The sequence below is a fragment of the Condylura cristata genome, unplaced genomic scaffold (assembly GCF_000260355.1).
Source record: "Condylura cristata isolate star-nosed mole 26May11 unplaced genomic scaffold, ConCri1.0 scaffold00013, whole genome shotgun sequence".
NCBI lineage: Eukaryota > Metazoa > Chordata > Mammalia > Eulipotyphla > Talpidae > Condylura > Condylura cristata.
Window position 1 is genome coordinate 10,381,083 of NW_004567114.1, and position 26,238 is coordinate 10,407,320.

At 36.1% G+C, this 26,238-nt stretch overlaps 1 protein-coding gene across 2 annotated transcripts in view; it reads left to right on the forward strand.

Moving 5' to 3' along the window:
- EML5 (echinoderm microtubule associated protein like 5) overlaps positions 1-26,238 on the forward strand; it is a 100,457-nt gene that overhangs the window by 40,732 nt on the left and 33,487 nt on the right. For both annotated transcript variants that reach the window (XM_004681636.2, XM_012724536.1), the window contains exons 11-22: positions 673-840; positions 1,405-1,511; positions 2,276-2,394; positions 3,495-3,681; positions 5,991-6,096; positions 7,626-7,719; positions 8,542-8,642; positions 10,589-10,791; positions 11,381-11,492; positions 12,683-12,810; positions 15,786-15,927; positions 25,510-25,662. In XM_004681636.2, coding sequence (XP_004681693.1) covers positions 673-840; positions 1,405-1,511; positions 2,276-2,394; positions 3,495-3,681; positions 5,991-6,096; positions 7,626-7,719; positions 8,542-8,642; positions 10,589-10,791; positions 11,381-11,492; positions 12,683-12,810; positions 15,786-15,927; positions 25,510-25,662 — 1,620 coding nt within the window. The remainder of the gene's footprint in view (positions 1-672; positions 841-1,404; positions 1,512-2,275; positions 2,395-3,494; positions 3,682-5,990; positions 6,097-7,625; positions 7,720-8,541; positions 8,643-10,588; positions 10,792-11,380; positions 11,493-12,682; positions 12,811-15,785; positions 15,928-25,509; positions 25,663-26,238) is intronic.

The following is a 26,238-nucleotide window of genomic DNA, read 5'->3' on the forward strand; positions in this document are numbered from 1 at the left end:
AAAAAAATACTCTGGCTTCTTGTGCTGAAAATAATGAATGTAGAGTGATTGAATTTTACTTAAGACCAAAGGCCTCAGGTGAAGCATTTAAATATCTCAGTATGAAAACAGTTTGATTTTCCTATAACTACATGTTTTTGTTGAGCTATAAAATAACCCCTCATCGGACCCTCCCTGGTGGAGCAGCGGGTTAAAGCACAGCACTAAGAAGCTAAAGCCACTTCAACATGAGTTTGATCCCCACCCTGTAGGTGGCCACGTGGCATGGCAGACCTCTCCTAGGCTGCCCACTGCTCCCCTCAGCAGTGTACTCGTCAGTAGGCCTGTTCTACTTCCCACTCTGTCTCTGGTGAATCCTCTCACTGCCCTGCACCTCTGGCCCATACCCCAGTTCTGTGTGCATAAATAAATAGATCTTTAAAAAAAAATAACCCCTCATGGCGCTTGTGGTTCCTACCAAATTATATTGTGAATTAGTAAAACAAAGATTTACATCCATTGATATAAACTCATTTATTTTGTTGAGTCAGTAAATTATCAGTGAATATCTTACCCCTTTGATCATAATGAAGATAATAGAATACTGGTTCAGGTATAGCTGTTGTTTAAAGTGATATTTTTGTGTGTTGGCATTTATTAATTTAAAGGTGTGTTTTGTTGTTGTTGTTATAGGGGCCAAGTTTAAAAAATACATTGGGCATTCAGCTCATGTAACTAATGTCAGATGGTCGCATGATTATCAATGGGTTATTTCTATTGGTGGAGCAGATCACTCAGTCTTTCAGTGGAAATTTATTCCTGAAAGAAAACTGAAAGATGCTCTTCATATAGCACCCCAAGGTGAGTAGTAGTACACTGCCTAGAAAATTTCTCTGTCACGTAAGTCTCCAGTAACCCCAAAACAACAATTTTGTTATTGAAATGTAATTTAGCCTCAAAGGTTAAAAGTTTAGTTTATTAGTAGTAGAAATCTTAAGTTAAAATATTAGGTCTCTATGTTTAATGTCAGTTGCTACATACCATGAAGTACAAATTACTTCTGGTTGCCTTTTAACCTATCAAATGATGATGAAGAAACAGTTATGTTAGCAAAATAATGTAGACTCTGGAAAATGCTTAGTTTTCTTAAGATTATGTCAGTTCATCTGTTTCATCTATATAGTGTTTTTCAGCTATTTTTTATGTTAAGGGATCTAAAGGAGCTATTGAGTTTGCAGTCAGTAGAGCGGAAGATAATCTGTGGTAGAGTTTGCTGACACGAGTCACTGAATAGGTAATCCCATTTGAATGCCCTGTGGCGTTTCTCTGTGTCAGTTGGCACAGTCATCACAATCATTGATTTTTCAGTGATGCTGAAAACGAATCTCCTCTAAAAAAGTAAAAATTTATTTTTAAAAATTACAGAGAGTTTGGCTGACTCTAATAGTGATGAATCAGATTCAGATCTGTCTGATGTTCCAGAACTGGATTCTGAAATTGAGCAAGAGACACAGCTTACCTACCGTCGGCAGGTAATTTCTAGTACCACATGTTTTTTCCCTGAAAATATCTGGTTACGTCTCTTTCACCTTTTTACATCTGTTGTCATCTCTTGTCCTTTCTAATTTTTCCAGACATATGTGCCTATTTATCCTTCCCCCCCCCCAAGAGTTAAAGTACATTTGTTTAAAATGTTCTTTTATAGCCAGAAGTTGATAATGTTAACTTTCTATATCTGCCTGTATTTGTATCACAGTACACTCCCATTTATTCCCATTAAAATATCCCCTTATGGGGCCCTCCCTGGTGGCGCAGTGGGTTAAAGCACAGCTTTAAGAAGCTAAAGCCACTTCAGCATGAGTTCAGTCCCCAACCCGGAGGTGACCCACATGGCACAGCAGACCTCTCCTGACCCGTCCACTGCTCCTCTCAGCAATATGCTTCGTTGAGTTGCCTGTTCTACTCCCCACTCTGTCTCTGGTGAATCCTCTCACCCACCACAGCTCTGGCCAGTACCCCAGTTCTGTATGCATAAAAAAATAAATCTTTAAAAAATATATATCCCCTTATGAAGTATAAAACTTACCTGGAACGCTAAATATGAGTTTGTCTGTGTGATTGATAGGAAATGTGCACCAGTTTGTTTATTTCCAAGAAGTAAATTTCACAAAGTACCTCCTTGTTTAAACAGTTTTTAAATTTAATGATCAACAGTGACCACACTATTCATCTGGGAATCTTGGAACATCTTTATAAATATATATTCTAAGACTGTTTCTACTTTTGTTATTTAAAGGTTTACAAAGAAGATCTACCTCAGCTTAAGGAGCAATGCAAAGAGAAACAGAAAGACGGTACTTCAAAAAGAAAAGAACACGCTCCAGGAAATAGTGTTCGATTACACTTTGTTCATGGGTATAAAATGACTTTTCATTTATGTGTCTTAGTTTTGGTTCACACAGACTAGTTGTATCGCTGTGAGCCTGTCACTTAACTGCTCACTGCTTCTATTTTCTCATCTGTGAAGGGAGATAATAGTCCCTAGTTCATGAGCTTCTGATGAAAAAAATATGTCGATACTTCTGATTGCTTAGCATATTGTCTTGCACATAATAAACTCTATAGAAGTGTTTATTGAATTAAAAGTTAATTTTTCTAAAGAGATTTTAGTATTATAGAAATGGATCTCTTTAAACAAATGAAAATAAGTAAAATGTGAGAGCTTATCACCTGATAATCATATTTATCTAATTTGAGATAATTTTTGTGATGGCCTTTGACATGAGCAATTTTTGCTTATTTTAATTTCAATCAAATACAGATTCTGAGTTTTTGTAGGCCATCTGGTAATGCAGATTTCACATTTCATCCTGGCAACAAGTTTTCCAATCTGACTCTTTAACCAGACAACCATTTTCTTACCTGACTGATAATGTCTTAACAATTTGAAAAAAGATCCACTTAGTAGAAGTATTAAAATAGATATCCTTCTACAAATTGTCTTATCTTTGAAGCATAAAGAGGTGGTTGTTAATATGTTGACCATTTCAAGAATATTCAACTACTTTGGAGTGTATTTTTTAAATGTTGTTTAACATTTGTTTTGCTATATTCTATTTTCATGTTTCACCAGTGTGGATAGAAGGGTATACTTAGAGAATCTTCCAACATGTACCTTCCCCGTCATCATTCCCTCTTCCAGGGGTAACCATGTTAGTGTTAGTGTCAGAAGTACGAATGTATAAGCAAATATTCTTTTGTATATTGTTTCACTTCTAAATGAAACAAAAATTATTTTTGTTTTATAGTATACAAACAGCATTATTCTTATGCACACAGAACTATACTATTTACACATCTTTGTGCCTTGCTTTCTCATTCATTATAGCTTGATTTCACTATTATAATCAGAACAATTCATAAAAGTTTATGTAATCAGAGACATTTGTTTTTCTTCTTGTTCAGTATTCTTGTAAATGTCCAAAATTAATTTTGTAAATTTTTTTTATATTTAGTTACAGAGGTTATGATTGTCGAAGTAACTTGTTCTACACTCAGATTGGTGAAATTGTGTACCACGTGGCAGCAGTGGGTGTCATTTATAATCGACAGCAGAACACACAGCGCTTTTACCTGGGGCATGATGATGATATTCTCTGCCTAGCTATTCACCCTTTGAAAGACTACGTGGCAACAGGCCAGGTATGTAACAACAGATCAGACAGGTTACACCTTTGGGTTTAAAGTTAGATTAGTCCATGTGTATATATTTTATATTCTAGAAAATAAAGAGCAGAGACTTCTTTATAATGGAATTTATTCTCATATTACAAATAAAATTTACCCCAAAATTTTTCCTACAGATTTCCTTAAAGAGTTACTGTTTCTGCTAGTTTTATTTGGAAGAACTCCATCTTCTTTGTCTTAAAATAACAATAGATTTTTTTTTAATCTTGTGAATAAAAGTTACAGAAAACAAATAAGCTGGATTTCTTAGGTGAAGTTATCTAACAAATGTTCTAATGCAAACAGAATGATGATTTTTTTTTTTTAAAGATTTATTTATTTATTCATACAGAACTGGGGTACAGGCCAGAGGCTCAGGGACGGTGAGAGGCTTCACCAGAGACAGAGTGGGGAGCAGAACAGGCAGATTGACGAAGTACATTGCTGAGGGGAGCAGCGGGCGGTTCAGGAGAGGTCTGGCTCGCCATGTGGTCTCCTCCAGGGCAGGAGGCAGGCGGGAATCGAACTCATGCGGAAGTGGCTTCAGATTCTCAGTGCTGTGCTTTAACCCGCTGCGCCACCAGGGAGGGCCAGAATGATGATATTTTTATTTGAAAAACTTCATAGCAATTTATTGCCTTAACAAAGTAGAAAACAAATATTGCAATAATAAACACTGAGAAAAGTTTTTGAATACCTCTGTATGGGTATTCTTACAGAAGGAAGGGAAGGAGTAATTTATTTATAAATATACTACATGTAAGCATTTGTTTCTTAATGTATATTTATTTTATTCTCTAATGGGAGTGAAATTATTTCCCATAGTTCACTAGGTTTCAAGAAATCAAATAATTTGCTCAAAGATCTCTCAGCTAGCGAGTGGTAAAAGCCTAAAGCCCTTAGTCTGCCAGGCTTTAAAGCGATGTAACTGCACCATCTAAGATCTATCGATGGAGGGTTTGGCAACTTGAGTCATCCAGTGCAGCTTCCCTCGAAGAGGAGAGAGCTCCCTTTTTTCTTTCTTCCATTGTCTCTTCCTCCCCGCTCCTCTTCTCTTCCCTTTTCTCTCATTCTTTTTTTTCCCTTCTTTTCATCCATCCATTCAAAATTATTCTTAGAGCATGTGTTATATACCAGGAAATGTGCTGGGACATCTTCTTACCATTGTACATGCTCATTCTGAATGCCTGTGTTCAAGGTTTCTAGTAACTTTTAGGCCAATGTCTAAACTCATTAAAGTGTAACATGAGGCATTTTACCTCCTAGTCTGCCTCTCTAGCAGAATATCGACTGATTACAGTGTTGTTTTTGTTATGTCTTATATAAAGCCACTCAGTAATTAGCAGCTATATGAATTGTTTCAGGAGTTGCCTTTAGTAGACAACTATTGTATCTCTATCCTTGTAAAGAAAATGATTATCAGAAGTGTACCCCAGAAATAAGATTGTAGAACTGGGGCTACAAAAGGGGGGAGGGGTGGAGGGGTCCAATGGACCACGGTGGCTGTGGGTGCCTTGGTGCTGGGTGTGGTGTAGTGATGAACATCCGAAGGGTGTGAGCCCATATCTCTGCATGGGCAATGTTGTAAACTAGTGTAACCTCAATTAAAGAAAAATAAAGGCATAATTAAGAATTGATAGTTTACCTGTGTGGTATGTAAACTACAAATCAGAAATCAAGTTAAAAGGTAAGTGACAGAGTGCTACAGTAAAATTGTCTCTTTAGAATCTCGCTTACATGCTTGGTGTTTTATTTCCTTTGTAAGCTTTATTTCCTTTGTGCCATTATCTTAGTCTAGTGCTGCGTACTTCTCTTTTTATCTAAGACCTGCTCTTTCTGAAGACCAGCTCAAGAAGTTTTCATCTACAACCTTTTCATTCTCATCAAGCATATCTTACCAGTTCTTATTTAATTGACAATACCTTATTTTCCCAGTGAATTTGCAAAATTTATCTGAATGCTAGTTGCATTTTATCCAGCATGGGGACACTGCTAACAATAGGTGCCCTGTGGGTGTTGCCTTTACTAAGGAAGTTTAGGGTAAAATTTAGGGTCACAGAATTCTAGAACATTGCCAGAAACACTAAGTCTAGCTTCATTAGCTTTTAACCAACTATAAGAAAAATTGTCAGTCACTTGAATAGTCTGCCTTGTATTTTTTTTATTTGATCAGTGTCCATAGCAAATAAGACAGACTGTAAAATCCCATTTTATTTTCCCTCAGTAAATATGAAAATATATAATTTAATGATATAAAATGACTTTTATAATTCCTTCTACTTTAGGTAGGTAGGGATCCCTCAATTCACATATGGGATACAGAGACCGTTAAACCTTTGTCAATATTAAAGGGATATCACCAATATGGTGTCTGTGCTGTTGACTTCTCAGGTAAGACTGTTTCCGTCTTATAACAGTTAATCCATAGCATTTCAGTTTAATCAGTGTTGCCTAACTTGTCACTTAGCCATGACTTATACAGCTTTTATTAAATCGGCATACTGTTGTCCTAACCAGTCATAACTATGAAAATGTGGGTTTGCTGGTTCATGTATTATAATTTAATGACTAATTTTTAATGCCCATTAAAATAAATGTTTCTATAAAAGTTGCCACCAATTTATGTCTCTCTCATTTTGGGTAAACTCTGACTCACTCACTTCATGTTTTACAGCTACAGAGTAAACTTTGAAATGTTAAGGGTAAAAGCTAAGAAAGGCCAAGAAATAAAGAAGTGATAATTGTAGTTGTTTATAGCATTTCTGTGAAGATGTATTTTAAAACTGTTAACTCTTTACATTTAAAAATTTAACTACAGATTTATAGTGAGAGCTAGGGTATGGGTAGGAAGGGGTGGGAATAAAACATTTATAGAAGAAAGAGTAAATTAGTGCTGTCTGCTGCTCTAACAAATGTTACAGTGAATTATCTGAGCAGTTTGGAGGAGGGCAGGAAATGTGTATATTATATAATCAAGGATCTGCTAAAAGTCAGAATAAGAAAGTCAGTAGCAAACTAAGTGGGTCCATAAGAAAAATATCACTATTAGTGATAATGAACTATATGAGATTTGAAAAACTTTGTATGAAAGTAACAACATTTTACACTTGTAGCCTTTACAGCCTGTGTGAGCATAGCTGTGAGCAACACTAACTTAGGCAGTTTTGTTTTTCTTTTAAAGATTTATTTATTTATGTATACAGAACTGGGGTACAGGTCAGACATACAGGTGCAGTGAGAGGATTCATCAGAGACAGAGTGGGGAGCAGAACAGGCAGACTGACAAAGTACACTGCTGAGGGGAGCAGCAGGCAGGTCAGGAGAGGTCTGCCCTTGCCATGTGGGTCACCTCCAGGGTGGATCGAACTCATGATGAAGTGGCTTTAGCTTCTTAGTGCTGTGCTTTAACCTGCTGCACCACCGGGGAGAGCCCTAGGCAGTTATTTTAATGTTTAATCATTCTAATGTTTAATAATAGTAACATCTAAAATATTTGGCCTTTATGAAAATATCATTAATGACACTGGGTCATCCATCGTACCCTACATCTTTTTTACTTGAATAATTTTTCAAAGTCACTGAATTCTTAGAGTGGAGTTTTATAGTGAATCTAATTAAAACAAATCTTTTCTTCTTCTTTATTTTTTTCTTCTCAGTTTTCAATCTCTTTTTCACTTATCTTCCTCCCTTCACCCCTTTCTAACTGGTGGGTAGAAATGAGGTCAGAGAATACAGATATGTTCAAATGCTTTGAGAAGCTGTTCTTTCTTATAAATTATGGTTCTCATAGCTGTAACCATATCCAGCATTTAATATTATTTTATAAAATTTTAAATATGGTGGTGGGATTTTAGACTAGATATTGAGTGTTTTTTACCTTCTGAATGTTAATGGTCAGTGTATCTGGCTAATTTTCATAGCGGATGGGAAACGTTTGGCCTCAGTTGGAATAGATGATAGCCACAGTATTGTACTGTGGGACTGGAAGAAAGGAGAGAAACTTTCAATAGCAAGGTAAGAAAAAGGCCATATCATATTAGTATAATACTGAAATTACTTTAGATTTTAAAGTTGTTTAAAGTAAAACAATTTGTGAAATCAAGCAAACATGAAATCTTTATTACCATTGAGTAAATAGCATAATCATGGCAATAAAGCAAAAGACTTCAGGACTCATCTGTAGGTTTATTTTTTGTAAACCCACTTTTTATAGTAACTATAATGTGACATTGGAAATAACTATTATCTAAAAATCTCTGTTTGAAGGTAAATTGAATTATAACTATATGTTAAGCCTATAAACAGAATGATAAATAGTTATATGTTTGAGTGAAGAATACACACAAATGTCTAAAAGAAGTTTTAGGCTATTTTCTATTCAACTTTCATTTTCTACAAATGGTATATAGTATTTTTAAAACAGTGCAAAAATAAATAAAAATTTTTTAAACAACAAAATAGTTTAAGAGAAACTTTATGTGGAGAGGTTATAACCAAGACTTAACAAAGTATTGTACAAAGTAATTCCTTAACTCATTCATGCCACAAATAATACTACTACTTCCCATGTGTAGTAGAAAGAGGGTGTAATAGATGCTCTCCAGATGTGTTTAGTTCTCATTTCCTGTCATTTGAGATTGTATTGAGATTCTGTTGAAGAGTCCCTATAATAAGTAATGGCACAGTAACAAATGTACAAGTGCGTGATTGCGTAGCCCAAATCTGAGTACATGGGCTAGAGAGTAGCGGGGAATTCAAGATGGATATGGACTAGGCAAAAGAGGATTATAAGAGATGTTTATCTTCAGAATTAAAACATTTTAATGTTTATTTCAGAGGAAGTAAAGATAAGATTTTTGTTGTAAAGATGAACCCTTATGTGCCTGATAAATTAATTACAGTTGGAATTAAACATATGAAATTCTGGCGCAGAGCAGGTAAGAAGTGCTTTTTTTCACTACTCTGAAATTTAAGAAGCCATTACTGTAAACAGTAATTAATTGCATTGTGGTATCCTAGATTGGATCCAGGGACAGAAAAGAGACAGTATTAGGAAAACAGGTCAAAGGTGAAAGAAGTCTGGAGTCCATTTTATAGTACTGTATCAAATATGTGTCTTCATTTTGACAAAATGTCTATTTAAGGTTATTAGGAGAAATTGGTTTAGAGGAGTATATAACTCTTAAGTTATCTTTGTATCTTTTATGAAAATCTAAAATTATCCAAAGCAAAAGTTTTTTTTTTTTAATAAATGATTCACAGTTACCTTGGTACATTGTGAACAAATACAAGATTTATTTACTTTATGGCCTTTGATTGAGTACATTGATCCACAGTATTCAATATTCATATTTATAAAAGGATTTAACTTGTGTCATTCATCAAGTGATATTCAAATTCTTCTGTTACTGTTTTTTAATCTAAACTGAACATGAAAACATTTGTAAAAGTTTTTTATGCTATAAAATAATATAGAAACAAGATATTATATTTCCATCGTGCATTTGTAACTTAATTACTGTGGAAGTTTACATTTTAAAATACAAGTTTCTTTTCCAGATAGAATAGTATGCTAATACATTCTAGCAGTTTGATATGAGTGTCTCACTTCACTTAAGATTTTCAGATAAAATATGAAAATGTAAGTGAAATTGCATAGTGAATACATTTCATCAGTTCAAGTAATTTACAGAGTATAGACTACATAAAACATGAATAAAACTTTTCAGACTTGGATTCAAAGTTGTATCACAAATTAACCTGATCAGGAGTACAATTATTACAAAGTAAGAGGTAGTATATTCACATTTGTAACTTCATTCCCATACTTTTAAATAAAATGTTTATAAAATGATACAAAGTGAACGCTTAATTTGAGGTTTTAGTCATTTGAAATAAGTGCCCATCAAGTAATGCTGATTATTTCTGTCTTATAAAAAGTAATTATAAAATTGTTAGAAATAAGAGCTTAAAAAAGTGACTAGCCTTTAAAAGGTTTGCAAATGTATCACTTTTTTTGCTCAGTTTGATTAGATATATAGTAGACCAAAAACTAAACCATAAAAAGATATATGTTAAAGCTTTGATCAACATTTATTTCAACACTTATTTCAGCTTTCCTCATTTCTGGAATTTTGATCTTCAAAGTTCCTAAGGGAAGTACACAACTATTTAGTTAATATTAATATATGTATAGTTTTATGTAAACTAAGTTAAAGTTGACTTGGGCCCGAGGCTGAAAAGGAGCCTTTTACTTCCTACCCTAGTTCTGGTCTTTTCTCTGTGGACCTGAATTCTGTTCCATCTGTAAAACAACACAACAAATAATTGGTAAAAAGGCAAATTCTAAAAATGTAGTATTAGATGGTATCTATAGAAAAATTTTAAAATGTGAAAAATAATATATATTGCCTAGTAAGTCATAAATAAGTAATAATATATGTATAAAGGAATGCGTCTTATACAACATCACATTCTGAATAGTAGAGGGGAGGGAAAAAGAATTGATATGTTTTGATTATTTTAATAACTACTTAAATTGATGGTGGATAGAATACACAGGTAGGTGTTCACTGTTTTTTTTTAACTGCCTTTTTATATTCTTAAATGTCATAAAAAAATTTAAAAAATCAGAATTCGAAGGACTGATTGAAACTGATTTAGATGTTTTTGCTTGGCCTTTTAAAAAAACAGACATAGATAGCTTGTCTCAGCAAATAAGGTATTGCCCAAGTGACTAATTATCAACCCTGTTTTTTATTTTTTAACTCTCCTTATTGTTACATGTCCTTACATATTCAAATAACAGTAGTAGAACCTTTATTGCTCTACATTTTTATAAGTTTTGAGAGTAGTATTTTCACAATATTTTTTTATGAACCAGGGGGAGGATTGATTGGAAGAAAAGGCCACGTAGGCACACTGGGGAAAAATGACACAATGATGTGTGCGGTGTATGGATGGACTGAAGAGATGGCTTTTTCTGGAACATCCACAGGAGATGTGTGTATATGGAGAGATGTCTTTCTTGTAAAAACAGTTAAGGCACATGATGGGCCAGTGTTCAGTATGCATGCACTGGAAAAAGTAAGTAACCTAAATGTATTTTAAATTAAACACAATTTAATCATGGCATGTAAATACAACAGATGGTAAAATATTAACCAAGAGACCACTTGGGCTACCAATAATAACCTCTGAGTAGTCTTTTGTTTAATTACATTTTTTTTTCAAACAGCTGTATACAAATATGTCTGCTGTTAAAAAAATTAATATTTATATCACTTATACAAACTTTGACACAGTCTTTGAGTTAGTAAGAAATTAATAATTATTATCATCACTACATCCAATGGAGTACTATTGTTACTATCTTTTTTTCCCCAAAGGATGAAATAGTGAAGCATTCAGGAGAGAATATATTTAACCTGCTGAAAATGATGGAGCTACCTTTTAGTTCCATATTACAAACTAAATTTTTAAAATCTAGCCTAAGAATGTTTAGTGTTACTGTAATATTTTTACAGATATCTTTAAGCATAATAGATTCTTACTCCAATTTCTGTTCATTACAAACTAACTCAACTTTAATATTTGTTTCTCTCAAGTTTTTCAATATAACAGGATTTTTTTTAATATTTAAATCTTTATTGACTTGATCCTTTTACTTTTATAGGGATTTGTAACTGGAGGTAAAGATGGTGTAGTAGCTCTTTGGGATGACTCCTTTGAAAGATGTCTCAAGACCTATGCTATAAAAAGAGCTGCTTTGGCCCCAGGATCTAAAGGTGATTTGAAGCTTAACTTTGTGGGAAAAAAATTACATGCTCATTAACATCCGTGATTACTGCACTGGAACACATGGGATTCACCTTTCCTTCTTTACTAGACAGGTGTCAAAGCTAAGTGGGAGAAGTTCCTTAACAGGCTTCCAGAATCATTGCCATCCTTTCAAAATCTATTTTTTGTGATATATATGGTAAAATGTTAACCAAGAACAGGATTATTAATTTTGATAATTAACATAATAGTGTCATTATTATAACAGTGTCACTAGTTTTACCTGGGAGAGTGAACATCACTTGTTTTGCTTCGCCTCCAGTATGGCAGACCCTCTGCCCTTTCTTGGTGCATTTCTTCAGTTAAGGCACCACATCACACCCTCTCTGACTTCAAGCCCTTTTGTATACTGTCACTTGTGCCTGAAATCTGCCCTTCCTCCTCCCACCTGCCCCCTCTAGCTACCTGGCAACATATTTGTCAAACCTCAGCATTTCTTCTTGGATAATTCACTCCACTTCCACTCCCCTGCATGGAAAGGTCTCCTCACTTTGTGCTTTTTGGATGCTTTCTCATAGGACGTGTTCTCCTTGTCGCCTACTCTGTGAGGGCCAGAACTGTCACTTTTGTGCTCACCAGTATGTTGTTGAAGCCTACCTGACAAAGTACACATAAATGAATTAGTCTTAAGTAGAACTGAGTTAAATTACTAGCCAGAATATTATTGTACACACTTTAAGAGGGGCAGGAGGTAGATATGAAAGAAAAAGAAAGAGTTGTCAGATTGGTGGTAGGGGATCTGGGATGATATAGAATAATTTGTTAAAATTTATTTATATATTTTACAACATTGTTCTTTTTTGTACAATGTAGGCTTGTCTGCTTTCTCCTTTTAGGTGTATTCTCTGTAAAATTTCCACCACCATTCACCTGTGAACCATCAACCATAGTCTTGTGCTCTTCTCTGCCCTGTTTTGAGCCCTCTTCTTCCCCCTCCCTTGTAAATAGCACTTAGTTTTGAGCTTAGAAAATTTAATGATTGTGAGAAAATGCAGTGTGTGTATTAGACTATTTAGAATATATGAGAAAACAACCTTGTATGTCATGTTCATTGCTATAGTAGCATCACTGACAATATATACATTCTTGAACTGTAGTTACTTCATACCTATCCAAACATCACTGTTTAACATTTCAGGTCTTCTCTTGGAAGATAACCCATCTATACGAGCCATATCTTTAGGACATGGTCATATTTTAGTTGGCACAAAGAATGGTGAAATACTAGAAGTAGATAAAAGTGGCCCAGTTACACTTCTGGTTCAGGTAAATTTTATATATATATCTACATCATTACATTATATATATCTATTCATTTTTGTACAATGTATGCTTTCTCTCCTCTACCTGAAATTCCCTCCACCATTTCATCCATGTGCCATGACCATAGTCCCTTGTCTTTCAACCCCTGTTTTGATTCTTCTCCCTTCTCCTCCCTACATAATGTCTCTGATTTATACCTCCCTGTTGATGTTGATTTTTAATTTATTGTAATTACTTTTTTCCCCCCTGATCCCTTACTTGGTTCGTCTACATTCCTACTATAAATGAAACCATCTGATATTTTTCTTTTTCTTTCTGGACTACTTCACTGAGTATAATCCCATCCAGCTCCATCCATGTTGCTGTGAATGAATTTATCTTTTTTGATTGCTGAGTAATATTCCATTGTGTATATATACCACATCTTGATATGGTCATCTATTTTTTGGCATTTGGGTTGTTTTCATAACTCAACCTATTGTAAACAGATGCTACAATAAACATAGGAGTACAGGTGTCCTTTTGAAGTAAGGTTTTTATGTCCTTTGGGTAGAGTCATAGGAGAGTGGAATTGCTGGATCAGGTAAATTTAAGTGTAAATATGCTTATTTTTCTTTTTATGGTAACATACATTGTTGCAGAGGAGTCAAATTTGACAGTGGTGAAAAATGTTTAATGAATTAGGGAAATAATTGTTACTATATACCCAAGATTTTAATTTAATTGTAGCTAAATGAGTAGATGTCAGTAAATATACATGCACATCACTTGGCCTAATTACCAATATCTCAAGTCATTTCTAATTGTAAAACGAGACAAAAGAAAAGAAAAAAACAGTTGTAATTATTAATGTATTTATTTCACATCAATTTTTTTTAATTTTTTTTAAGATTTATTTATTTATTCATACAGAACTGGGGTACAGGCCAGAGATGTGGAGGGTGAGAGGATTCACCAGAGACAGAGTGGGGTACAGAACAGGCAGATCGACGAAGTACACTGCTGAGGGGAGCAGCGGGCGGGCCAGGAGAGGTCTGCCACGCCATGTGGTCTCCTCCAGGGCAGGCGGGAATCGAACTCATGCGGAAGCGGCTTTAGATTCTCAGTGCTGTGCTTTAACCCGCTGCGCCACCAGGGAGGGCCCACATCAATTTTTAAGTACATTTTTTGAACCAGTCATGTTTTGTGTATGTGTGTGAAACTCTTATGTTAATAATGTAACAAAAATCCAGAAATATAAAATTATGTGTGGTATGAATATAAAATGAAACAGCAAGATTAGCTGATGCTTAATATTTCCACCAAAAATACGGTGTAAATTTTTTAGATACACATTCCTTATATAATATTTTTTTCTGAGAAGTGAGAAAGAAACTTTAGGTTTCTTTTACTCTAGAAAGTAATTGTGTTCTTAATGCAATTATTTCTTCTCATATCCCCACTTCACTTCTGATGTGACACAACATAAGAGTCATGGTTTCTAATATGTTTATGATATGTTGGAAAATATTAACACAAGTACACTTTTATATATGAATCCATAGATGGAACTATTAAAAACCAGCTTTCTAATTGTAAGAAAAGATTCAGTAGTCACAAATAACAAACTGTCACTTTTGATACATCCTATGTAGTATAAGATTTCAAATACCTGGAACATCAGGAACAAGACAGGCATACCAGGTCTCACCATTACTGGCCAGCAAAACAGTAAAACAGTGAAAATATGAGCGTTGGAGACAAATTCAGCAGAGTTGGTATTTACAAATTTTGTAATACTATACCTGAAATATTCAAGAAAATAATCTCAAAAATTATTATAACTGATAGTGTCCTAAAAAATTGAGTAGATAATGAAATCAACGTGCAAAAATTAATAGCAGTATGTATGTCAGCAGTAACCAGTTTGAAAACATGACAGAAAAATACAGTAATCAGAGCACATATAGCTAAAGTAGACAATCTGAGAAGTCACCTGCCCAATTATGGACTTTTAGCCAGAGGTAAAATTGATTCCTTTTTCATCCTTTCTAGAGAATTAGTAATCAGTTATGGATAGCCAAGAATAGTTTCAGTCTGTAAACGCTGATCAACTCTTTTCCTTAACCACTTATCTGCCTCATTTCCTACATTAAAAAAAAAACAAAACTTTATCTCTTCTTGGGATACATTCTAGGTTTCCTATCTAAATCTTTGTACCCTGAAATCTTTGATTGTGCTTTGCCTTTTAAATTTGTTCCTAGTTTTAGTTTGACAATAAGAGGAGGGAGGTAAGGAGTGGATATTTGTCTAAGGATGACAAGTACTATTCTTGATGAATTTTAATATGTTGTCTTTCTTTATTATGTCTCTTTGGAATTATTTCCAGAGACTTACATTTTTTTTTAAAGATTTATTTATTCGTGCATACAGAACTGGGGTACAGGCCAGAGATGTGGAGGGTGAGAGGATTCACCAGGGACAGAGTGGGGAGCAGAACAGGCAGATCGACAAAGTACACTGCTGAGGGGAGCAGTGGGTGGGTCAGGAGAGGTCCGCCACACCGTGTGGTCACCTCCGGGGCAGGCGGAATCGAACTCATGTGGAAGCGGCCTTAGATTCTCAGTGCTGTGATTTAACCCGCTGCGCCACCAGGGAGGGCCACAATTTTTTTTTTTTTTTAATAACTCTCACTGGTGAGCAGATATTTGGAGTGACTGCAGGAAGATCCACCTGTATGGCAGTTATGGACATTATTGACATTCCTGTTCTCTCCATCCAGTGAATGTTTTGGCATTTTAAACTAATTTTAATAGTAACTTGATTATGTTGTAATTATGGAGATAAAAATACAGTGGTATTTAATGTATGTTCCAAATATAAAAAGTTTTATTACCCACTAATTATATCATTGTATAAATTATTCAATTTTGTCTTTAGTTTTCCTTCAAATACATGTATTTTAGATTAAGTTAATATTAGCTATGTTTTCCTTATAGGGACACATGGAAGGAGAGGTATGGGGCTTGGCCACACACCCTTATCTGCCCATCTGTGCTACTGTAAGTGACGATAAAACCTTAAGAATATGGGATCTCTCTCCTAGTCATTGTATGTTGGCTGTCCGGAAACTGAAAAAGGGTAAGAGGTTTTCATATTTAAACATCAGCTAAGTTGTCCCATTTTTTAAATCCTTGCAAATATAAGAAAGCATTAGAACAATGTAAAAAAGACTCAATAGTACTCTATATCCACTTGCCCATGATCCTATAGAAAGAAAATTATCGTCACCAGTCTTTGTTTTATGGGACTGTAGCATGCCTAACCTGAGCAAGTTTTCAGTGTCATTTTGGAAGAAAGGATGAAGAAATACAGGGAAAAACCCCCGAAGTCAAGTCATCCAAGCTCCATAAGAGACTATGGAGTATGTGTAATTCAGAATCAGGAGCTATGAGAGAAGGCCTTAACTTAAAGAGGGGTTGTAGTGCAGAGGAGAGGATATTTCAGAACAAAACAGAACTGAGCACATTTATAGAAAGCTAGCTTATTAGTATGGAGATTCATGGGGTCAGTTGTTGGGCCACAGCTGCTACTATTAAGGTAGTACAGGTGAAGGCATCTATGTAGGAACACACTTTTAGTAAAGTGGTAAAGGATGTTATTTTATACATAGGGTATTTTTTTGAGGAACACTTTTTAGGAAAAGTTGCAAATGTGACTGTAGGGAATGACCCATGTAAGCAAGGATTGTCTAATAATAATAAGGACCAAGTTGAAGAGAGGTGACATGAATTTATATTTCAGTCAGTCATTTTTACTTTCTTCCATTGACTGAAAATTAGAATCTTCTTTTTAAGTTTTTAAGTGTTTGGGGAGTAAATTTTCAGACAAAATTGTACAGTAACAGAATACAACATCATTCATTTCATATTTGACTTTTGTGGTTCAGTCATATAGTGATCATTTTTTGCTAAAGCATTTGACAACTTCCTATGTTCTTAAGGGCTTTATTTATTTGGTGATATTAAAATCCATCTTTTTCAAATGACAGTACTATTATCAGCCTGGTAAGATTTTCCTTGCTGAGTTGTTACTGTGCCTCATTGTATTTTGCTGTTGCTTTTCTGAGGCAACATTGGTTTAAAATGCTTCAGTTAATGTCACCAAGTCTATTTTCTTTTTTAAATTAGAGTTTCTAGGGTGACTTTCAAATATTTAGCATGCATGCATACTTACCTAAAAATGGTAAACTCTAAATTCTAGACACTGTCTTTTCTCCCCTTTTTAACTTACTGTTACTTAATATTTTCATTCTCTAGGTTTTTTTTTTTACCCCCCCTCTATTGGACATTAGTATTGTTTGCGCAGCTAGGGTTTACTTATACTTATTTATACTTACACATTTTTTTCACCTTTTCTTCTTGTAAATCAGACTTTTTAAAATACAGTCTTAGAGTTTCTTTCTTCCTAAAGGATAGTCTTAAGAGTTTCCTTCCTAAACATTAACTGGAATTCCCTCAGCTTCCTTTGACTAAACCAATAGCAGACCAATACTGGAGTATTTTATCACTGGTAATACAGTCTTAAAAAGCAAAGTGGTTATTACTGTTTGAAAATTCTTGATGGGCATGTATTGCCACTTGGAGTGAATAATTACCAGTTCACTACCTACCTTGGTATGCTACAAGTTTTCATTTTTTACTCTCATTCTTGAATGCTAATTTAACTACTCGTGAGTTTTTTCATTGGGAGCTGTTACACCTTTGGTTTTCCTTTACTTTGCTCTGTAGTTTAATAACATTGTACATGCATATAATTTAGTTTTGTTTATTCTGTTTGGTATTTATTGTGCTTCCTAAATCTATGGATTTATATCTTGAATTAGTCCTGGGAAATCTGCCAATGTTCCTGGCTCCTTTTCAGACTAGATTTTTTGCGTTAGGTTGTAGAAATGTTAATGATTATATATTTTTGGTTTTAAAGATCCTTCTTAATCACTTTTATTTTTATTTCTTTTTTTATTAAAGAGGAAAACAGGTGAATTTCCCTAGTTTGATAGAGATCTGTAATATGCTGGCTGAGTTATAGCAACATTAGTGTAGTCATAATGGTTTAAATATATTTAAAGTTACTTCAAACATTTAGTAAGCCAGTACCATTCGCTCCAACAAATGAATATAATATAAATATTATGATCCTAAGATTTAACTTTTTTGAAAATAAGACACTATAGTTCATTACACTGTCCTATGAGATTTTGCTAAACAAATAGTTCAGTTGTGTGATAGCCAGTTGTAACCAGTATAACAGAAGTATAAATATGACACTTGAATTAATGACTATATTTTCATTATCTGCAATTATTTTCTAAATACAAGTCAGTCTTTTTAGCTTTTCAGTATAGCAATATGTTAGAATGTTCCTATTAAAAACATATCTCTGACTTTAGCTTTTAATTATAATCAAGAGAGAATTTTTAATATTCTATCATTCCTGGGCTTGTCCAATTTCACACTTCGAGCATTCTGGAAGTTTTCTTAAGATCTTTATTCTTGTTCTTAATTCTCTTTATAGTAGCTCTTTTACATCTACTGTTTAATCTACCATAGCCTTGTCAACACCATGATTTTGGACTTGTAACCTCTGAATAGATTTCCTGCCATTTTAAATGACCTAACAACCTATTTTGTGGTAATTTGTTATGGAAGCCCTGGGAAACCAGTAGTGTTCATAGTCCATTTGTACAAAAGTCTTTAGAGAAAGCATTACTCTTACATCGGAGCTCTGCATAGTTGACTGTAACCCCCATAAAACTTTAGAGAAGTAAAATATGAAGAGTGCTTTGTAGAACCTGTATTCAGTTAAAGTTAATGCAGTTCATAACTCTGATGTCTAAGTATGCGAATGACTCATATATTGCATTATTTTCAAGTTTGGGAATAATGGTATTACATCCATACTACAGATATTTTGGAACATAAAATTAGCATAGAACTTGAAGACCATTATTGTTTGCATACAATGAAATTGCAGCCCTTCAGGATCCTGGCTTGTCCCTGAGTCCCAGGTACGAGACTAGTCTCCTTTGCCCTGATACCAGATGTGCTTTTATTTTTTAGTTTTCTGGCCTCTTTTTATTTTGATCCCCAAGGAGTTCTTCTTTTGTTTTTTTTTTTTTCAATGAGCAGTCTATGTACCTAAAAGGTTGCTAGTTTTGTTAGTATTTGCATAAATTCAGTTTTCCCACCAGCTGTGCCTGTGCCCAACCAGCTGAATAAGCACTAAGTAAAATGCACAGCGGCGAGTGTTGGTCATGCCGCTGGTGTTTCTCTGCCCCCTTTGTAGTGGACCCCTCAAAGTAGTTGGCACTTTCTACTCTGTTTTCACAGCCATTTGCTTCACAGATCACTCCAGGCAGGTTTTCATGTCGGTCGGCCTACTCAGCCTATCACAAATTCCTTTGTCAGCTTTTGGTCATCAGCTTTACTTGTCACATGGTAGTTTTTGGTGAAATTGACCTTTTCTTTTCTGAAATACTTTCTTCACTAGATTCTGTACCTTTTTATGCCTTCCCACTCCGCAAACTCGCCCTACTTTACTGTCGAGGCTTCTTTATTTTATTCCCTTTGCTGGTTCTGTCTCTCCTTCATATATCCTACCTGTAGAAATCCTCCAGAGTTCTCTTTCTGGCCTTTTTTCTTATGTACAGTCATGCTTTGGGTGACTATATCAGTCACAGTCTAGTCAAAATAAAGACATTAATCATTTAAACAGGAAACTTGTTAAAACTTTTATTTTTAATTTGTATTAAAGTAATATTATAACAATTTATAAATTTCAGGTATGTGTCATTGTAAAACAATGTCTATAAAAGTTCAGTTCTGTTCTTCACCAGACACTGAATCCCTTTTACTTGGTTTACCCTCCCTACTTCCCCCTTCTTTCTGGTAACCACTAACTTGGTCTTAGCCTATAAGTATGTGAGTTTGTTTTTTATTTAATATCACTAATCACACTACTCTCTAGATCCATATATGTTGTTACAAGTGGCAAGATTTAATCCTTTTTATATTAGTTTATTTTTACATATTTTTGTGCACTTTTCCATCTCAATTGCAATCACCTTGGGTTTCCCATCACCAAATCACCCATGTGCCATCACCATATTTATCCTTTTTTTAATGAGTGTAGTCCATTGTGTGCAAGGACATTTAGGTTGTTTCCAGCTCTTAACTGCTGTAAATGCTACACTGAACATGGGGGTTTGTATCTCTTCAATTAGTATTTTTATAGTCAGGTAAATACCCAAAGTGGTATAACTGGATCATATGGAATTTCTGCTTTCAGTTTTTTGAAGAAGCTCCATACTGTTCTCCAAATGGGTGTACCAGTCTGCATCCTCACTAAATACACATATGTCCCCTTTTCTCAACAGAGAAAATTTCTTTAACAATAGTAAAAGTTGGCTAACTACTTGACTTAGAAAACAGCTCCTAGCCTTAGCGAGCTGAGGGAGAGTGAAGCCTCACTTCACTCAGAACTGTTGGGGAGGGTGTGAGTACCATCAGAACCTGATCTGTCCATGGCGAGGAAGCTCGCCCTAGGAATCATACCTCAGTGGAATCAGGAGAGTTGTCACTGTGTGAAGGAAAGGCTTGACGGAGTCAGTGGCAGTTCACTACTTAGAGACAAATTTGACCAAGAGCAAAGGCTGTGAACGCTGAGAGTGCTGCTGTCTGGCCAGAGCCTTGTGCTGCAGGTTGCACGTCACGGCCGAGTCATTCCAGTAGCAGCAGAGAAACTTGCTAGAGTCTCCGTGGGGGCTGCCACTGTGAAGAATGCTGCCAGGCCCACCCTTACCCGCTGTCCTGTCTGTGTAGGAAAAATCACATAGTGGAAGAAGGAAAGAGTTTTTTTCCTGCCTTGGACTTACAGAATAAGCACTATTGATTACCAAAACTTAGTATCAGTTAGGTGACAAAAGAGAAAAGTCTTCAGTAAAGCCCAAAGAATGGTAGATGCAGAATTAAAAGTTAATAAATTAATTATTAACTGGAACAATATTCCTTTATCTAATTATCACCCCTGTGCATTTTTATACACATAGAACTTCACTACAACCACAGAACAAACCTTACTTAGTATTCTCCCTGTAAAGTTTCTACCTAAAGAAATGTAACTACCCTTGATAGAAATAAAAAAGTTCTTACATAGTCTTGCTGACTGTTTAAATGACTTCCCAATTCAGTCATAGTCTTCCTGAAGATTGTTACCCTAAGCATTAATTTGATAAAAGAAGTCTATAGTGCATACTCACACTCAAACACACTCTAATAGGTATATTTAACTCGTGGGCTGACCCAAAATTACTGAACAGTCTCACATATCAGTATCTCTTTTTCTCTTTTCTGTGGTTGCTATTGTTTTCCACTCAGCTTTACTGCTGATCCTGGAAGGACTGAGAGCATTAAAATGCCTGTCCTTGGCCTTCATGCAGCAGTAACTCGTTTCCCCCCCCCCTTTTTTTTTTTAAATTTGTTTTCCCCTTTTTTAAGCAGGATTGATCATTCAGCCACATAAGGAACAACCCTCTTTGTCTGTTGGCCCAGTGGTGTAAGGACATTGCCTACAAGGCCAGGTGGCAGTCCTATCTTGCAGTTCAATAGAAATATCACTCCTGTTCTCTGGAAAAGCATTCTAGCTGCTTAGAGGATCTAAGACTAAATCCACAAATCCCAGCATGACCAGAATGCATAATGAAACTGTGCACATTGAGTGTCAGACATCTCAGTGAGAGCCACTCTCTCTTCCCCTGGTGGTGTCTAGATCCGTCTATTCTGTCTGGGAGGTAGACAGCACTATGCTGTGGTCTGTGAGCCAAAGCATATACCACATCCTATAAGATAGAATCCCAGTCTGTCTTTTAGGATGGTGCCCAAATGGTGCCATAAATTTATCTTCAGCAAACCTGTCTGCCTCTCTCTTTGCATCTTTCTCTAAATGATAGAGCATGTAATAAAACCCCTTAATTATAAGGGCATGAACCTAATGCTGTCCCATATTTTGCTGTGAAATAAATTCCTGAATGAGAAGCATGGAATTTCATGATGATGGATAAGGTATCCTATGTATCCACTAATGTGATGCTAGCAGAAGACTTTTGGGCAGGGAAGGCAGTTCCAGAACTCATCCTATTCCAGTGAAAATAAATCTTTTCCCCCACCATAAAGAAAGCAGTCCGATGTGAATAGCATATGCCACTAGTGACTTGAGCGGACTCCCAGGAATATGGTACCCCAACAGAGCACCACTTAGACAATCAACAGCTGTGGTGGCAAGATCAGCCTTGGTAGTCAGTCCATATTTTGAGCCCAAGCATGTGCTACATCCTTGCCAGAGGGGTCCCACAGAGTAGCTGCCATGGCTAAGGAAGAAGGCTGCCTGCCGGCCGCCAAGAACATAGCTTTGAGAGCCTCCTCCACCTTGGATGCCCTTTCATGAGCATCTTGGAATCTCAGACACAGAAACCTTCACAGCCTGTGTCCTTACTGAGTTTCACTCACACCTCTAGTTTTTGTATTTCCTAGTCTCTAATGTTCTAGTCCTGCTTCTCCCAGTCCCTACGTGTTCATCCAAATTGTTAACAATAGCTAATGAGTCAGGGCCCTCCCTGGTGGTACAGTGAGTTAAAGTGCAACCCTATGAAGCTACCCACAGCCATTGCAGCACGAGTTGAATCCCCGGCCAGAGAGCTGACCCGCATGGCACAACAGACCTCTCCTGTCCCATTTGCTGCTCCCCTCAGCAGTTTGTTTCAGTACATCTGCCTGTTCTACTCCTCATTGGGTCTCTGGTGAATCCTTCCACTCCCTCCACCTCTGGTCTGTACCCCAGTTTTTGCATAAAGAAATCTTTTTTTTAAAAAAAATAGCTAATGTGCCAGTGGGAGCCTACCCACCTGGTCCCTTCACTATGCAGGGGAAGCACGTGCGCTGCATGAACACTGGGAGGTGTCGCCTTTACTGTTGTTGGGGTGTTACTGGTCTCAGGTGAACACTGACACATTGTGTGGACACATCTGTAAATTTCACTTGATTTTCTTATTCTTCAGTCGTTGATCTGAGGCCAGAGGTACAGATTGAAAGAAGAGGTAAGGCAGTAGGAATTATTCTGAGTCACCTGTTGATGCCCATTACTTGTAACTTCCATGCCCATGCATCTAATTCACTCCACCTTCTGATTTTGTAAATATAGGGTCACAGTCATGCCCATCTTTTTATGTATTGTCTAGATCTACCTTTGAACTCTAATAGTAGAGTAGTTGTGACAGAAACCAAAAGGCCCACAAAGCTGAAAATATTTACTATATCATCCTTTAAGAAAAAGTTTGCCACCTTCTGCCATAGAGCACGCTGGGATTCCATTGAAATTATGAGGCTAGTGACAGCAGAGGAGTGCTTGCGGTGGCTTTTCAGAAGGTGTGGCATTCCCTTGCAAGGCATCTGCTCTAGAAAGTCAGTCTTCTCAGACACAGGAGGACAAATTATATGCAAAGGCCATGAGACTCAGAGAGCACAGCAGTTTAAGGATTTTGGTCCTGTCTGAGGCCCAGCAGATGATCCCGTTCCAAGTTTCAGGGCTCCCGTCCTTCCCAGTCGGTGCCCTTCCACACAGGAAACTTGCTGAGGTGGTGTGTTCAGTTGACATTATAACTGTGAAACCTACACGATTAAATGTTGTGTTCAGTTTTCAACAATATCAACCCTGTCAGGTTTATTTAGTCTTTTGATGGAAGCTCTCCCTACTCAACTTGGGACTTGTGCGGAGAGTGTAAGGGCCTGAACTTGTGGCTTCTTTTTGCAGAAATGTGCCATGCACTTAGTAGAATCCCTTGCACCACAGAATACTCGGAGTGGTCAAGGACCGGAGCCTCTTGATGGTTACTTTTCCTTACTTCAGTGATGCTTCCTCACCTGCAGCTGCAGATTACTGTTTGTTAGCAGTGTTAACACGCAGCTTTCCATCGGCAAGGGCTCCGCCCAGTCCTCAAACCCATGATTCTGCATGGCTAAGCCAGTTTCCAAAGATCCTGTTTTTAATGGTCCCTATCCAGTGACAACTTCAGTACCAATTCAGTGTGTCAGGAGACAGTAACTTGAACACTAATTGAAATTTTAATTTGAAGAAGGATTAGCTAATAAAAGATCATTAATTACGGAAAGGGGTAAAAGTGGACTCTAACAGTATAAAAGTAACTTCAGAAAGCACCTATCACCAGAGGACCAGTGAACTATGAACAAGAAAAAACTGAAAGGAAGGATGAACCTTCCCCTTCCTCCCAGGCTGAGATTCACATCTCTGGAGAGAGAGTAGGTGCCACAGAAACACACAGCTTGCCAGGGAAAAAGAAACTTGCCAGAGGGCTCATCTAGGAAACTGCCTGCTGTGGTGGCTGAAAATATCCCCTCTGCCTGTCCCTCCTATCCTTGCCCCTCCCCGTTCCATGGCTCCAGCACACTAGAGAGAAGAAAAGTTCCTGCTTTGGCCTTACTTGGCCCCTTTAACTCACTCCCTTTAAAGCCCTCTACAAGGAAAAACCATGTCAGCTGGCAAAGGAAAATGTCTATAGATTCCTGACCCAGTATCCCATAGTAGGAAAAAGAAGAGTGGGTTTGGTGTTTGATAGCAACAATAGCAAACTTTTATCCAGTTTCATGTTTGTTACTGTCTGTCTGCTACTAGCCTGTTCTCCCTTGAGCTCCAGGGAAGTTACAGACTGACTCCTTGATGTCTCACTTGGATTTCTCCTAAGCACCCTTAATTTAATGGCTACAAAACTAAACACATCCTCCCCTAATTTTTCCTGTCTCAGGAAATGACATCACCATTCAATGTGGTACCACCTTAGTCTTGATTTTTTTCTTTCTCTTACTTCAGTCTTAATTGTCATATTTCTGCCACTGTCTTGAAAACATATCGAAATCCTAACTATTTCTCCTCACCTTCACTCTAGTCCAGGTCATAATCATCTCTTGACTCAAGTCTTAGAAATCAAATCCTGTATTTCTTTGCTACCAATGTATACTTGTTAGTTAGATGGCCACTTGTCAGTTCATTCTGTAAATTTTCATTCTGTAACATTTGCACCCCCTGGCTCCCTCCCCAAATTTTATGCAAGATTCTTAGGACTTTTGAATATGCTGCATCCCTGTGATAAGAATAAGCCCAGATTTTGTGCTTGCCAATACAGCATGTGCCCTTGGTTTTTGAAATTAATAATCATTTCTTCACGTGCAATTTTGGAACAGGTGTAGATCTTCCTTGCTTAAACATTGCCTACTGCCAGACTTTCAAATTGAAAGCGTTTTCACAAAGATGCCTTCTTAAATTTGATTTGTTGGAGACTAAAAAGATGGTAACCTCCCAGCCAAATTTCTATGTCATTGGTTTTTCATGTTACTTAAAAATCTCTCATTCCTTTTAATCAACTTAATTTCTTTTAAGGTACTTGCTTTTGTTACATTCAAAAGACAAGAAAAGTTTGTTCTTACTATTTAGGATTCCATACCTCTGATTTTAATCAATAGAAAACTTTATTATGTACATCCCTTGACTCATTTTTTAATATTGATTTGAGGCCACATTAAATATAGAAATCCTCTTTGAAATGAAGAATTAAAGATTCTTTATAGAATAACCTGGTAAATCTTCTTTCTTTTTTAGGTGGGAGATGTTGCTGTTTTTCTCCTGATGGTAAAGCCTTAGCTGTAGGGCTCAATGACGGAAGTTTCTTAATGGCAAATGCAGATACTCTAGAGGACCTTGTATCTTTTCACCACAGAAAAGATATTATTTCAGATATTCGATTTTCACCAGGTAAGATTCCATTGCAGTCATAGTCATATTTCATTATTAACTTGGGTCAATGTGTAATTTTTATTATCTATTATCTGAGAAATTTGCTTTTTTCACTTGGAGAGCCAGGTGGTGAGAAAAAGTTATGTGTTAGATCAGTGTCAACATAGTTGGCTCAGTGCCAGCTCTTTTATTCGTGAAATACCCAGGCTTTTCTCTGAGCTTCAGCATTCTCATCTATAACATAAAAGTGGTTAGATGGCATTTCCATTATATTCTTAATGCTTTTGAAATCCATTCATTTTGTTTCAGTAGCTTCCATTATTATCAATGATGCTAGGATAGTATAAAACTTACTAATGTTAGGGCAAATTTTACTTATGTTGGTTTACTTCTACTTTTTCTAACCTTGAGGGTTTTTTTTTTTATAAATGCAAAATATATCAAAATTACACAGTACATAATTTTTGACAGTCATTTTCCACTGAACAACTTCATGACACTACAAAACTGTTTCATTTTGTTATAGTGCATCTTTTAAAGATATATTTACTATGTCATATGACACGTCTTGTTATAATTTATGAAACAACCTGA